We start from the raw sequence: 17,411 nt of genomic DNA, 5'->3' as shown, positions 1-17,411 counted from the left end.
TTCAAATTTATTTTTAATTAAGATTTATTTATGATAGCGTTATAATATTGCTCAAGTACTTTCTTTGTTTTTATATTATACCATTGAATAGATGAACTTTAGACATCATTTTTATTGTAAAATTTAATAACTGCCTTTTTCGTGTTCAATATGTTTAAGAAATATAGAATATTTGATGACTTTAAAAAATTTATTTGTTATCTTTAATTAAAAACAATTTAAATAGCGAATTTTACATCTTTTTTATTGTCATCAGAATTAAAATGTTATATTAAAAAATTATTTTTACTTTATCTAGCAGTTGTTATACCTAATATTGATATATATATATATATGAACATTTATAGCTTTATTCTTTTAATAATTTAAGATATAATAACAACTTATAATTATTATCATTTGATTTGACAATGGTACTATTTTTTAATAATTTAAAAATAAATTTAAATATAACACAATAATACAGGTCTGCGAGATTTTATCCACTGAGATGTAAGAATAGTTTTTAACGTAATTTTTTGCACTGAATTCGAATCTGGCCATAGAATTTGTCTAGCATTTCAAGATTTTGAGATATTCTAACCTAAATATGCAAAAAAGGCCGTTTCTTAACATTTTCAGATTACGATAATTTTGAAACGAGAAGATATCCGTTAATTTGACCAATAAATTCAGATTCAGCGCAAATTACATCGGAATTATCCACTACTCTTACATCTCAATGGACTTTCCAAAGTCTCATTTTCACAAGCCTGTGTAGTAATAATTTAAGTATAAATTTAGTTAACTTAGATATATTATCAAAAAGAAGCAAAATTTTCCAATCTAAAAAAAATACAAATGTGTATAATCAATATTTAAATATTATTCTCATATGTTTCATTTTCATTAAATTTAATTCAACATATTGGATTTTTTTATTTATGAACAATTTTATTCAAGAATTCTTTTAATATAGTTCTTTCAAAAACATATTTTTAAAGGAAATTTAAAATTTTTTTATACGATACTCTATCGAGAGAAAATGGCGAAGTCTTCGATAAATCGATACTTGTAGTAATCTGCACTCTGTCTGCAGCAAGGAACTGTCATCGATTAAATGGACGGGAAAATGAGTTCTAACAATTCTTCTACTTATCGCCGCGCCAAGTAAGTTCAATAATGATTAAAATATAACATTACGTAATCTTCTTACTATAATTTTAATATCTAATAAAGATTGCTTTGTGTTATAAATTCTTTGTGTGCTAAATTCATGTATTTTGAGGTTAGGTTGATAAGTTTATCCCTAATCTGATTGCAAGTATTTACAATAATATATATAAATATATACGAGTTATGACCAATGTTTAGGCGATAAAATTTGATATTTTTTAACATAAGTGCCACATGAATGCCTTGAGTTATAATAATTAATTAAAAAGTAAAAAACAATTATTAGATGCTCTCATGATATCTTTTTGAGTAAATTGTATATTATGTTTATAATACTATTTGCATAGTTTAAAAATTGCACCTGGTGCAGTAGTGTGCGAGGAGAGTATTCTAAAAGGAGATATTTCCATCGGTGCAAAAACTATAATCCATCCTAGAGCATGTATTCTAGCAGAGGCTGGTCCAATTATTATAGGAGAAGGCAATATAATTGAAGAGATGGCAACTATAACCAACAGGCAAGCTTAATATACTTGTATCATTTGCAATATGTCCAGTGGCATATTAGTTACTAATTTAACATCACTCTACAGATTGCCACCTGATGCTCCGGAACCTGTAACTGTACCAGTGCAAATAATAGGAAACTATAACGTATTTGAGACTGATTGTGTTTGTGAATCATATAAAGTTGGTGATAACAACATCTTGGAAGCAAAAGGTACATAGCTGTAGCAATTACTTTTCAATATATGCAAACAAATGTGATTGTAGTATTAAATCATACAAGTAAGATTTATTTTATGTCAAACTAGGAAATAAGAATAATTAAAAATGATATAATGTCATTATTAATTACTTATAAATCTGTTTATGATTCACTTATTATATATAAATATTATTTTGCCAAAAGCTCAAGTTAGTCGAGAAATTGAATTAACTAACGGATGTGTTATTGGAGCTGCATGTTCTTTGGCAGAACAAGAAACAATACCAGAAAATACAATAGTATATGGAAGCCAATGTCAACGTAGAGAAATGAATGACAAGCCATATGTAATTGTTATATATTATTACTTTTATGCTATTATTTAAAAATTCTAAATATGATTTTTCTACTTTATTGTAATTTATTTTAGCCTCAAATTGGACAGTTGGATTTTCTACTGAAAGTACTCCCAAATTATCACCACTTTCGCAAATCGAATGTAAAATCAAAACCTGGAGGACCTATGTGAATGATATATACTGACATTATTCTTGTAGTAATAATAAGGTATATTTAATTTTTATACTAATTGTATCATTTGTATTTATTAAAAAAATATGTTTGCAATTATTTAACAATGAAATATATATATATATATATATTTATTTACATCACATATAATAAAATCTTTTTATATTGTATTGAAATATGAACATATTAATGAATTACGGAAATTATTGTATTGAAATATGAACATATTAATTAATTACGGAAAAAATTATTTCATATGTAACAAATGCATGCATGATCAATTAATTTTCAAAAATTGCTATTTTATTTTTAATAAAAAAATAAAAGAAATAAAAAATCAATAAACGAAAGTATTGTTCCAAGTTTACTTTCTTTTCATAAATTATATATTTTAACATTTATTATACATACAAAATTACTAATGCTATTATATATATATACTTATTTATTGTGAAATATTTGTAATTTCTGTGCAATTGAAAAATCAAAAGCAGTTTAGTGGTAAACTCCGTGGTTTCAATATGTAAAAATAAAAATAAATAAGAGTCCTATGTATTTATATATTTAATTTAAATTGAACGAAATAGTGCAAGTCAAAGTTTATTTTTATGTTTTAATCTTAAAAAGTAAATCTAAATAACAAATAATAAGACTACATTTTTCTTCCTGTCAATCTTTTCCTCATTTTTGTTTTTTTTTATAAGTTCGAATTGTTTTGACTAGAATTAAAAATATTTAAATTTTGAGATAGAGTGAGGAAACTACTTGATAATAACTGTTTTTAGATTACATATACTTTTAGATTAAAACCAAGATAGCACAGTCTAACATTTATTATTAAAATAAGTTATGAAATGGGGATCTTTATATACGATTTTGTACTTAAAAAAGATTTCGTTGGAATCATAATTCTAATCGCAATTAAATACCAATTTAATTGCTTGAAAAGCTTTTTTACTTTAAACTACACAACGTAGAAATTGTATCAAATTAAAATTCTTTCTGTTTTATTTTAAAATAAAATTAAAAATATTTTATTGTTATAATTTTTTTAAAATTAATATTTTACAATAAGCAATATATTTTTTAATTCTATAAACCCATGAGTTTTGTCCTAAATATATTCTTTGCGTTATACAGGAATTTATTACATTGCATCATAACACACCTAATTATAAAAGTTAACAAATACTGTTAGATATTAATAACAATTGAATTTGATTTGATTGAAGTTTTTCGATTTTCCATTATGAACAAAAAGATTGATTTATAAAAAAAAGTGGAAGAAGCCCTCGTCACTTTCTCAACGAGCGGAAATACGAATAGAAATATTAGCCACTCTGTCTCTTAACCAACTCTCCGGAGAATTTAACGGCGTAATGCTAAACGCTACATCTATGAATATGAATTAGCGTCTCGTCGAGGGGGTTGGTTGCGAACCATTTACCGCTTCCGTCAGCTTAGCGAAGCGCGCCAGTGATTATCAACCCTCCTTCATATTTGAATTTATACAGGAAAGTAACACATTTTGTATCGTGACTCGCAATAAATAATCAATTTGAAATTATGTTTTCATAAATAATCTATTTTTTTATATAATATATGTACATCAAGTATATAAATCTTTAAACGATCTTTCAACTTTTTATTGTATATACTTTCAAGATTTAAGAAAAACAAATATTTTATTATATGAATTATGTAAATGCTATTCCACAATATAATAAATTATTTAAGACAAACATTAGCTTTTAACTAAATAAATATCATGGTTGAAACATTTATAAAAGATCTGTATATTACTTTTACTAACAACGAATTCACCAGATACTGAATTTAAATATTTCTATGTAACAAAAGTCACAACCGCACCCTTACTTTAATGATCGGCCGCGGCAACCCCCTGTGACGTAACTCTTGTCGCGAAAGTGGTGACTCGAGAGAGCTGTCATATTTTGACATCCGCAGCGGACGTCGGAGAAAAGAGAGAAAGGGTGCGAGAAAGAGACATGAAGGGAATGAGAAGAAAAAGATTATTTTTCCAAGGGGGTTGAATCCGCAGTACAGAAAATCACGAAGGAGAAACTAACAAGGAGAGAAAGCTCCCACCGCTTTTCTGACGAAATTACGTAATTTCTTCTTGTTGGCTCATTTCATCCGCGACGACCATCTCTTTTTATGGTTGATTTATTTAATAATTTGGGAAAAAGAATTATAATTGAACTGACGAATATCCACATATAATTTTTAAAAACATAATAACAGAAACAGAAAAGTTTTAATAATATTGTATCATTATCATTATTATTTCTCATGGCATACATTAAAAATGATTGAATATATTTTTTTATTTTACTTATGATTAGTAAGTTTTTTCTTTAACATCACCGATTCGATTAATTCAACAATCAATACAAAGTTGAAAGCTTTCGATAATTAAAAATAAAGAAGTTAACACAGAAGATAATAATTGTTACATTTTAATTGGAAGAATAAAGAGACAAAATGTTTTTTATTTGCACAATTACGCAAACGCTTACCAACGTGAATGAATGAAAATTAAATATAAATTACATAAGACAGATGAAACAGTCGCATGGAAATGAAAACGTCGCGTCAAAACGTTCTCGGGAGGTAGCCCGTGTACATCGCTTTTAACTCGAAGTTCCAACGGGGGCCCAGATTTGAGTACCGAATTAGGCGTGCCGTCAAAAGTCGCTCGAGCGATTGTCATGATCGCGAGCGGTGCGTGGAAACGATAATAATCGACGGACAGCCCCTGGGGTGTGTTTTGATTTCAAGCACCACGGTCGTCGGCTGCTGCTATCACACACGCGCATAGAATATCTGCACAACTAGACGGGGTAAGGTAGATAGAGAGAGAGACTCTATTTGGAGGCTGCAGGAAGGAAAAGAAGGCGAGATCAACCCCCTCGATCCCCCCCTCCGACGTTCCAGTCGCAAATTGACGTCCGCAGACACGAACCCCGCTCGTCCAATGCCAAACGAGAGTGACGAGCGTTGCAAATCCACGACTCGCTTAACATTTCCATTGTGAGCGCCGTCCCCGGGGTTCGAGTGGCGGAAAGAACGGGGGGATGCTTTAGGGGAGAGAAACGTATCGAGCGCACGAAAACCTCGATGTTATCGAGGATTATAATAATTGCGAATTAATGTCGGTAATCGGAGGAGTTGACCGATCGACATCGCGTTAAGCATATAAAGCATTTAAATCCTTTATTGTTATACACAGAATTTATACGTGCAATCAAGAAACAAATTTTTTTATTGAATTATTAATGTATATAATTAAATTAATCGATATTTTAATTTTAAATATTTGTATATAATTTACAAATAATATATTACTACACTTCAAAAAATCAAAACTTTTGGCAAAAGATTACTTTACTGACTATAATTTGAACATTTTTCTTATGGCAATTAAATAAACTAAAAGACAAGTGTGATCCATTTCAATCAACTTGTAATCTGCTTCTTTCGAGAAAAGCAACGAAAAAGGAGATAAGAGACGCGTAACCAAGAAGTATGCAGTCTCCATCGGCGTCGACATAACTTTTCTGAAGAAATATGTGTGAAAGTTTAGTAGAAATTCAATTTTATCTTTGTCTTAACATTTTTATTAAGAAATAATCTTACTTTTTAGACAAAAAGAGAGAACGTTTAAAAAAAAATTTATTTGAAATCTTAAAAATAAATTGAATAATAAACTTTGAATCGCTACAACAAGTCTAAATGTGCTAGAAAAATACTGTGAAATATTAAACAAATCATCAAAATCGGTTTATACTACAATTTACCGTCAAAACGGCAACAGAATATGTAGAAATCAAAAGAAACGCAAAAATGTGATTTTATAAAAATAAATAAAAGTTTCGAAAATTAATTGTGCACATTTCTTCTTGGCATTTGTGTCTATATATATATATATATATATATATATATATATATATCTTATTGGTAGCTAAAATGATAATTTATTATCTAAGCGAATACTTCCCAATGAAAGGGATGCTGCAAGTGCAATTTATCGCCCCTCTCACTACGCCTATGACAATGTCGATACGAAGATGAACGATTTGATCGCGACAATGAATAATACTCGACTGGCGACGGTTAAACGCAGAAGCGGATCGGGCCCGCCTACGAAGAGGTGGAGGAGGCCCCGGACGCGCGGGCAAACCACCCGTAAAATCCGAAAGGGAACCGCCACGGTACGGAGAGGCACGGGGGCGGGGGGCCGCCCGGGTGACTCTGTGACGCGATTATGCTAACGAAGTTGTTCCATTGTAGTGCTGTTTACAGCGACGCGCGCATTAAGGCTACGGAACAATGGGGCGGCCGCGATGGAGAATCCTCGGAAATCGGGACGCGCCAGGATGAGAGAGTTAACTCGCTAACGAACGAGTTGACTTCATCTCGATCATCGTTTTCAGTCAGAGGAGATAAGTAGATTTATCTTTTCTTCTGTTGCACTGTTTCAAAAAAGTCACGAGATTTTACATTTTTTTACGGTTGTTTAAATTTCTTTAATTTCTCTTTCGTCTGTATTTATGTTCAAGAAGCGTACGTCTTTTTACTTTTTCTTCATACATTTGATAAGTTTAAATTTTTAATTTATATGTTTTGAGGAATTATCCTTGTATGAATATTATTTAAAAAATAAACGATGATAATTTCCAGAAAACATTGAATAACTTTTCCGAATATTGCATTTCAATTTAAATTAAAATCGTTATTTTCTATATTCAACGTAAAATGTCGTAACTATAGATTTTTTATTTTAAAGAAGACATTGGAATGTAACTAAAAATAACAAATATTGCTTTTTAGAAGAGATTGAAAAATATTAATTATAAGATTCAACGTATGAGATATATCTTCTTACTGACGCATTTTAATGCGTTGCAACGAATGTGCGCGTTCCTGCACGAATTCGCAAGATAAGAGAATTTTAACTGCATCAAAATTCTCGGCGGGATACGTAGATAGAGGTCCAGGAAATCGTCGAAATTCTATGTGGTATGAGAGGGGCCCCCCGACTTCACCGCGTCTGGTTACCCCCTACCGAGGCGCCACTTGACTCGTATTTAACTTTCAAATATATTTTATGCCTTTTGCATTTCAATACTCTCGTGTATTCTCCACGGAATTCATCGCCCATCTCTCTCTCCTCCCTCGGTCTTCTTGCTTAGATTCGATTGCACACGCATTTATGCGTTTTGTATGTATACATTTATACTGTAACAAATAATAAATATGATAGAAATATCAATGCATTAAAACATTAGTATAAACAATATAATATTTAAAACAACGAAAAAGAAAGTAATTCAAACATTCAGTTTTTTGATAATGTAAGTATTTAATTAAAATAATGTTTATATAATTATAGTTTACATAATTATATAATTAATATAACCAATAAATCTTCTTAAGCAGCATATTATCATTATCAAAGTAATATAAAGTTTTATATGTTATCTATTTAAATAATAAATTAGTTTATTTATTATATTTATACTATTTAAATATTTTAACAAATTATCATAAAGTTATGTATGTTTATTGATATATATGCATATTTTTAATAAATCTATAATAAAATATATAATAAAATATAATTATATGTGAAACAGTCATTCACATATAATTTTATTATTACATTAATGCATGGCTTTAATATGTCAATTAAATAGATCTATATATATTTGTAAGAAAATATTTAAAAAGTATATATAAGAAATATTAACGTTATTAGAAATATAAGCAATGGAAGAATTATACTGTAAACGAGTTAGGTTTTCCGGCAAGTGACAAGAAAAATATAACTTTGTCGTCGCGACGATTCAACACGCAAGTAATTCATACTCGAACGAGTCTGGCATTTATGTGTCCATCGAAGCGCGACGACGTTTCGACAGAATTATTTGTAGGATCTGGCTGCATCCTATGATTTTTCCAACGAATCCTTTGTGCTCGGATACGCTTTCAACGATCAAGCGAGGGTGTCGACACAGCATAATTTTACGACTTCCTAGTTTATATAAATCGCCCGTATATAATTAACCCGTTAAAGACCGTTTTTTTATTTATGCACAATATAAAATGTACATAAATTGCAAATTTTTCAGTTTAATTAATTTCAAAATCTAATTTATTTTTAAAGAAAAAATAATTTTTTGTAGAGAGACGTGTATATAAAATTATTTTAGTTTTTCATTTAAATTTCTCCTAAAGAAAATTGTAGAATTCGTAATAATAAATTCACTTTTTAAAAAATTATATTGGAAGTTATAAAATTTATATATATATATATATTAAATGCATTAAAAACAAAAATGTATTAATTTTCAAAACATTTTATTGTAACATTAAAAATTTTAGAAATTTTCTCATACTCTAAAACTCCCTATATATAGATACTATTCGTAATTAAAAGATACATTGAGATATGTCCTAACTTCGACACGAAATTTTCTCAACTTCCGGTTTGTAGTTCTCTAGCTAAATAGAATTTTAATTACGGAAGTGTCACATAGATCCCTCTGATCGTGTCATCCACTTACACCCTCGCTTATTCGACGACATAAGCACTGAGTGGGCGGATAACGATATTTTTCTTCTCGAAGGACAAATGGAACGTCGACGGGACAGATACGTGTGTGGTTGTCGGTACACTTCAAAGGGCAACGCATTCGGATGCACCAAGCAGACCGAGATTGGACTGCTTCAAGGATAGACTTCTTACAAGATAATCTCCCTCTCTCTTATTTGACTTATGCGCGACCTTCATGTACAAGATGATTCATAAATTTAAGAAGAAAGATTTGATACTATAATGTAAGAGATAATTATTCAAAAATTATTTAATATAAAGATTAAATATAATTAATTTTTTTTACAAAGAAATTGAAATTTTCCTTAATATTTTTTTATACATTTAAAACATTTTTTAATTTTTTGTATATAATTATTTTTAATTTCTCTTAGATAAAAAAATATATAATATATAATATATGCACATATAATAAAAATATACATATTTCATACGTATATTCTAGGAAGATTGTATCGGAAAAAAAATATATACATATATACTTTAATATTATTATTATGTTTATATCTTATAGTAATAATTTAGTAATAACACTTTTTAAAAGTAAATGCCCAAACAGTTTTTCGTGAAATGTCCTATACGCCCGCACACATGCTGGCCCGATGATACGTGGGAGCACGTGCGTATACGCATATGTGGTAACACGTACGATAAACTGCGGGGAACGGAGACGCGTAGATGGCATTCTTCTAATTTGTCGGCGGTACTTTGTCGGCTAATCAATCGGCCACCTGATTACCATGCGCCGCGGACAGTAACCACCGTAAGTGCTTGTCTCGATTGCTTTGCGCACGTCTGAATGCAGTTAACGCATACGCATGTGGACCCTTTGTTTTTCGAATCAAAAATACCTTACGTGGTACATGACGTGCAATATAAAGTCGCTATCAAGTTCATATACCAAATAATACTTTTTAATGCTTCTGTAGATTTATAGATTTATAAAATCATAGAGATGCGGATTTTTATATACATATATATGTATACACATTGATAAATTTATGAATTCGTTGTTATGAATTCAAAATTATAACTACAAAAATTTTTAAACTTGTAACAAGGTGATTTTACGCAAAGTGGTCTAAGCGTTGCAATTTTTGTTGAATCCAACATTAAAAACTAGTGGTAAGATTCAAAATAGAAAACATTTCTGAAAATGTTGCACATTTTCAATACTTAGATGAGTACAATGATTTTAATAGCTTAATTTATTGATATTGGACCAATAATCCTCAACAATTTAATCAATGTCTCGCCAATAAATTGTGCTACTCGAAGCAGATTGGCAGATTTAACTATCCATGTAACTACCTACAAACAGCAAATAGACCATATTAAATACTAACTCTGTTAACGCTAAATATTTATATATAGAAAGTTCGATTCGTATTCCCAATGTGCCGAATATTCCGGAATAATTTTTTACCGATATTTGAATGTCATTTTATATTTGGTAAATATTTCAGGATATTCCATGGTATAAGAAAAAAATATAAGGTATTCCATTGAGCATAATGGCGGCAGATTAAATAGAACAATTAATCAAATGTTTGTGCTTCCAAATTAGTAGAATGATAGCAATCATGACAATATCTTTTTTACAATTTGGGGCAACGTTCTTGATTGGTCAAAGATTAGTCGCCATGTTTGAAATGACTGCACATCATCTGGAATGAAATAATTTGAAATGTACCTTATATTCTTATATCGTGGGATATTCCGTAATACTCTTGAAATATTTTTTTGGAACATATAAGTCAAGGTTTTTATAAGTTGTTTAATTATTATAGATTTAAACGTTCATAGACCCACATAAGAATTTTATTAATTTTTATTAATTTTTATTCAGCAATTGAATGACGATATTTGCAGGCAGATTAGCAAAGAAAGAAAAGAACGAGTGAAAAAAACGGAACTTGAAAGTTTTATAAAGTGCCGTCTAGGCCTCTATCGTTATAAACGCTTCAACGCTGAGCTCCGCCTGCAGCGTGTTGGACGTGTTAATCATCTTATTCTCCTAATACGATAAAACGACCAGCGACAAAGAGCGACGTCTTTAAATCACCGGAGGCGGTCTCGTGGTTGAAACGCTAAACGGCGTATGCCTAAATCAAGTTAATCGTACAGGGCACGACTAAACGGGATGCTATATTGAGACATGCACCGTGCAAAGAAGCACCAACATCCTCGACATGAAATGGGACTCGCTTGCAATTACGCGTGAAATGAACGCGGCGATGCATGCGGTCGTACGTGCGTGCGTGCATGCGTGCGTGTGTGTGTGCGTGAATGCGTACGTACGTGTACAAACACGCGTTCTTTCTCACAAAAACACCCGCAGATGTCCAAATGCTCGAAAACAGCTTAATTCATCGCTTTGTCTCCACGGTGTAACAATAAACTCTGATGGTTTTGATTATTTAGAGGGGCAAACTATCGAAATAACAATTTCGGCTTCGACACGCATGAATTGCGTAGACTCGCAAAATACAGCTATTCGTGCGTATTCGCAGGCAAATGTCAGGTCTCTTCACTCTTTGCTCCCCTCACTGATGGCCCCGATGGTTAATCCATTACCGGGGACGCGCGACGATGCCGAGCCGGCTCTCGGTTTCCGCGACGCCCACTAATTTGCTAACCATCGATTTCGACCAGCACGCACACCCGCACCTACCGCCGCCAATCGCGAACCCGGCCCCTTCTCTCGTTTCGCGTTGCTATGTTTAGAAACGCACGCGCGGACCACTCTTTGGCGCTTAATAATAATCGGTTAACCATCGCCGTTCTACGCCGTTCTGGCGAATGATGGATGCATGCTCGGTAGAACCGGTTCTCGGAAAACTACCACCATGGCTTTCGGGGAAGTGCGAATTTTCCTCATAAAATGTACCTATATAAAATTACTGTATTATTACGAATCATTTCTGTAAGTATATCTATATACCCACAAAATTTAAAAAATACACTTTACTCGAAAATTGTATTATAGGATCGTCTATAGGATGTAAACGTTTTCTGGATGCTTTACGACGTGCCTTGGAGGTTTGTGCTGCATGAGTATTAATTAGAGATCATGGTTTTAAACGTGTATTGGAGATACACGTGTAATTAATATATCCGTGTTTCAATCCGCGTAATTTTTAATACACGGGTACACGAGTACTGAAACGCACGAGTACATATGTATCGAAATACATTTACACAAATACATTTACGTCGTAAATTTGCTTAAATATGCTGATAATTGGAAATTTTAATTTTTCCAGAAATTCTAAGCTCTGTCATCTCTGAATCACTTCTTAAGCAAAAATGTACTATGAAGAACACATTTTATGTGCTTTTACCTTGGAGCCCAATTTTGCAGCTCACTTCACAGATGAAATAATAAGCTCCTTATATTCTGTCCCAAGTGATTCTTAAGTTAAAATTTTTATCTTTTTATTTTTATGCTCGAACTTTACACACATATATATATATATAATTTAGGATGTCTTATATAAATTTAACTTGAAATACCTTCTAAATTTAAGAGTCCACAAAAATTTACTTTGACTTCACTCGAACAGGTCAGAATAATACGAGAATCAAACTATTTAACAATGTCGCGATTCCAAGAGAAGAAAGTCAGCAGAAAGCGTGGAAGAGCACGAAGACTGATTTCGGCTGCAAAGGGATATGCGAAAGATGCGTGCATAGGACAAATCGGCCGTCAGATACGATTGGCGGCGAGGGAAAAAAGCGGAGAGCACTCTCAAAAGAGTGCACTCATACGTCGTCCTTCTCCTCTTTCTCGGTCCACGTAACTAACGGCAGGCAATTAAAACTCGGCCTGCCGCAAGCGTTTAAGCGTCGACATTTCCGTTCACACGTGCGTAACGAGTCGAGCGGGACGCGCATCGACGCCTCCACCGTGCAAAAAGACATCGACGACGACGCCGACCGCGTCGCGTCGCGTCGCGTCGCTCCGCTTCGCGAAGCGAGCAGCGAGGCGAGATTTAAGGCCGTCTGAGCATTCACGGTCGGAACTCTCGTGTTCTGTGTTCTGTGCGACCAGCAGCCACGCACATGGCGGACCCGTAGAACTCGGTGGGTTGAACGTTTTTCTTCATTCATGATATATGACACTCGCACAATGTAGCGAGGATATTTTATTTTATTGCTACCGAATATGACGGAAATTGCACTTGGCTCGGATTTAACGCGATCCCGAAACTTTGGAAAGTCATAATGCGAAGGGATTACTTAGAAGTAATCTTTTTTACTCTCGCCATAAATAAAACTGTTATATTTTAATTTTCGATTTTGTGAAGAAAGAATAATTGCGATTACGTAATGCAAGTGAAATTGAAATTTCCTTCAATTAAAAACGATCGTCAGTTCCCCCGGAATTTTCTGTAAGATTTGTTCATGTACATATATTTTAAAGCAACGTGTGAATATAACGTTTATTCTTCATTAAAGAATTGAATAAAATTACTCTTTACTTTCTTTAGCGCCGATCTGACGCATGCCTCGCATTTTCGACATGGTCTGCTCCAATTTGTCAGTGACTACTTGTAGGGTGAAATTTGTCTGGCCGATTGCCACTCCTTGTACACTGCAGCTGGAATTTATAGTCATTGGTTCTTCCTCGGGTACGACGTGTCGGACAAAGTGTGACTAGAATCAACTTGCTCCAATACCCATATTACGTAAAAATATGAAGGAACAATATTGAATTGTAATTATATTAAAAGTTATTCTTAGAATTCTCCGAAATTTCATCCGTGACATTTATCTATTTTATTTTGTCGTGGTCAGTTCTCAGAAAGATCTCTTGTCAAATTTGCTATTTCAAATAAGAAACTTTTCTCCAAACTTAACAGAGGAAGTCAACTGCCGGAGCAAACCGCGTTTAAATACCTTTCATCACCGGAGAGCAATATCTCTACCTTTCTTCCTGTGCCTTTGTACTTCCTCTCTAATTTTACAAGGCGTTAAGTGTCACTTTGTACTCGATTCTTCAGCTCTGCCGATACTTATTTCCGCCTTTCTGTCGCGCAAATAAGTACAAACGTTTGCTATAAACTTCTCTGAAGACAGCTCGTAAAACTACATCCGTGTTTAAATTTATAAAAGAGAATTAATAATCAGCTAAGGAACTATTATTAGTTTATTAGCAAAAATTGTTATAGAATTGTATAATCTCTCTCTAGAACTTAATTAGAGAAATTGCAATGCCAATATTAATAATAATGATAACAAAGTGTAATAATTAATGCAATACATTTAATCATATCATGTATCATATATGATCAGTATTTATTAAAGCAAAAAATAAATTGTACAGCTAATGACAAAAATGTAGATTGAGTCAAAGGATGCAAAAATATTTATTTATCTCTCATTTGTTTACTGTCTTATCTGTAATGTAATACCAGGGTGCCAATATAGTTAGAAATATACCAAATCTGACAATACTGTATACGATCATCATCATAATACATAAATACTGGAGTAAATATAATTCGTAATTAAATTTAAAGGTATTTCCCATTACATTAGAATACACTAAGCCTGGCTAGAACCCTACATAACCCTGTATTAATTAGTAATAATAATAATAAAATAAACATTGATTATGTATACACTCAAGATACATAGCATAACTAAAGATGTAAATAGGTATATTATAGATTGAAGCATTGGTATAATATTCGCAAGGAGCAAGCAATGTTGTGTAATTTTGAGATCCAATTAAAGTGACGGCATGCTAACGAGTATCGAAATAGTATCGTTACTGTAGTGATGCATCGATTAGCCGGTTCGGAGCCATGTACGATGTAAACGATGCGTGGGCGTAATCCATCCTAAAATTCAACGTGCACGAGACGCGTGAAATAACGTGTAACGTTTCTAATGACGTTAGCGTATATTAATTTAGTAACTAAATTTTCATAGAAAATTAATTTCTGCGCTACAATCTATTTTTACATCAAAATATAATCAAAGAAAATATAATTGTAAAAAAGAAACCAAATTAGTATTATAATGTTATAACAGAATTAAATTATTTTATACAAAAATGCTAATGTACTGAAAATTCATTATCTAAACTGTTCTCTGAATGATATTTTTTCTAGATTTAAAGGATACCTTGTTTTTGCTGAAATAATTAATTCTGGAAAATAAAATTCTTAAAATGTTTTTCTCCTGTAATATTAAGGCACAACAGAAGAAATCAATAATTACGCAGCCAAAAAAGTATGGTAATTAGATGACGAGACAAATAGTTGACAAATGACAAACAACATACTAAGAATAAGTACGTGTCAATATCCTCACCGATGGATCAAATAAGACAACAGTCTTGATAAGTGTGCTCGTTAGGAAGCACCCTGCGGGGGTGGCGTGAAGGATAACTTAATGGGGAACACGTTGAGGATACAAAATAGACCGCGGCAGAAAGCAAGCTCGTTAACGTCGATCGCTTCATGTTTCAGAAACAGCGTAATTGGTCAATTACCTGCCAAAACTTCCTTGGGTTTTAAAAATTACTCATTAGTTCTTCATAATCTCAATGTATGAGATTTGTGGAATTTTTTTTGTTTATTACAATATAGTAAAACAGTATAATATCCGCATTATATGGGTAATTGGTAGAAAACGATTCATTGATCCAAGAGAAAAACAATTTTATAAATAAATTAAATATTGTATAAAATTAAACTATTACTACGTAGAATAACTTATGTTAATACGCAATAATTTTTATCGTAAATTTCTACGTACATGTAATTGTAGTCTTACTTTTAGAGAATGAACTGTCAAAAATTTTTCACTTTCAAAATTACTCTTGATAGGGATTCTCGACAGTTTCTGAAAGTTACTCCCAATAGCTTCGTCATTCATCTTTTAGGCGCCTTATTTAGTTAATTGCATTATCACGCTGTCTAAATAAGATGATATTTAAAAATAGATCTTATACCATGATCGTTCTAAACTGTCCACCGTTTTCAATCTCAAAGCATCCGAATGCAAGTACTTCGGATTAAAGCCTGGCACCAAGATGGTGGATCTGCGGACGATAGGCGCGGCCGGACGATGCTGTTGGTCCGAATGCGACCAATCAGGATCGGACAAAAGTCGGTACGACGATGCCACGCCATCCACCACATCGGAACACGGCGCATGCCGAGGAATCACGAATTAAAATACCTTGCTCTATACCCTCGGCAGTCGCCCGTCGACCCGTGCGTCATACGGTCGCCTCCCGATACCTTTATAGTGTGCAGTGTATAGTCCGGTGATTGCCGTCATCGTCATCAACGTGGTTGAACAAATATTCATAATTGAAGTTATCAAGTTGATGAAAAAGGACAACTTTTGGCGGAGGTGGACATAAACAATTCTAAAAGTTCTCATCGAGTGTGATTACAAATTTATATTTCTTTTCTGCAAAACGCTGTTGATGACTGGGACTTGCCGGATTTTCTGCATGATTATTCTCTGTATTGATCTTTATTTTATAATCAATGTCGGTACAACGTTCAGCATGAGAATTTAACGAGTGCCCGAAGGAATTTCATATTACATTATTGCCCCAGACATATTTAATTATTTATGACTGTGTCAGCTTTATTTAACGCCATTATAATACGTGGAAGAAGTTCACATATTTCAGTAATCAAATGCAATTTTTACATGACACAGATCTTGTCTATTCCCTGATATCATAATTTTAACGGACCTGTGCTATAGTTATAATAACTACTAATTTTTCTGCAAATCAAGAAATTCAACAAAGAATTAATAGTGACGAAGTATAATAATAATAATCTAAACTAAATAAGCTTTCTTAAATTTGTTAGATCTTATTTAAAAAATTGTGACCAGTGCCAAAGTACTGATTTATGTGTCAAATGCAGGTTTGCATATCGGAAACTATAGTGACTCCTAGTATTATAAAGTTATCGTGAAATATAAAAGAATTACCTTAAACGCGCTGACTGCCATAACGAATTAAAAGACTAAGATTTAATAGTGTGATAATAGATCAATAATAATTTTTACGTATTATATTTCAATATTGTGTAAAGGAAGAAATCGAATAGAGACGATTGCTAAACAGATAGCAACGATTATTTAAAGCTCATTATAAAATGTGCCATAACTGTTGTAATGCAAAACATAATACTACGCAAAGCGAAATAAAGCAAAGTACTATAAAACAATCGTTAATAAATATAAAGCACCTCAACACCGATCGACAACCTTAAACTAATATTGCAATTTGATTCAACGTTGACAATTTGAATAAAGACACTCTGACGCTTCTTATTTTTATCTAGTACACAACAACAATTGAATCAGCAATTTACCTTCTTCAAGTACTGC

The 17,411-nt window shown here is 32.3% G+C and overlaps 1 protein-coding gene across 1 annotated transcript; it reads left to right on the top strand.

The window, feature by feature from the left end:
- The first annotated feature begins 1,051 nt into the window (after window positions 1–1,051).
- DCTN6-p27 (dynactin subunit 6) lies at window positions 1,052–2,429 on the top strand. The gene is made up of 5 exons (XM_018506903.1): window positions 1,052–1,149; window positions 1,503–1,673; window positions 1,749–1,876; window positions 2,069–2,211; window positions 2,295–2,429. The coding sequence occupies exons 1-5, from the start codon at window positions 1,100–1,102 to the stop codon at window positions 2,391–2,393; spliced, it is 591 nt and encodes a 196-aa protein (XP_018362405.1). The 5' UTR covers window positions 1,052–1,099; the 3' UTR covers window positions 2,394–2,429.
- The last annotated feature ends 14,982 nt before the right edge of the window (window positions 2,430–17,411 follow it).

This window comes from Trachymyrmex cornetzi, unplaced genomic scaffold (genome assembly GCF_001594075.2).
Source record: "Trachymyrmex cornetzi isolate Tcor2-1 unplaced genomic scaffold, Tcor1.1 scaffold23, whole genome shotgun sequence".
NCBI classification, from domain to species: Eukaryota; Metazoa; Arthropoda; class Insecta; order Hymenoptera; family Formicidae; genus Trachymyrmex; species Trachymyrmex cornetzi.
The sequence above is the reverse complement of the archived record's forward strand: the minus strand, read 5'-3'. Positions and strand labels throughout refer to the sequence as shown.

What these genes read in the sequence shown, in the direction of transcription:
- DCTN6-p27 (XM_018506903.1), top strand. Translation starts at nt 1,100, where the DNA reads ATGGACGGGAAAATGAGTTCTAACAATTCTTCTACTTATCGCCGCGCC. An exon ending in CAACATCTTGGAAGCAAAAG is followed by an intron (nt 1,877 to 2,068) that starts GTACATAGCTGT and finishes TTTTGCCAAAAG; the next exon opens with CTCAAGTTAGTCGAGAAATT. An exon ending in AAATGAATGACAAGCCATAT is followed by an intron (nt 2,212 to 2,294) that starts GTAATTGTTATA and finishes AATTTATTTTAG; the next exon opens with CCTCAAATTGGACAGTTGGA.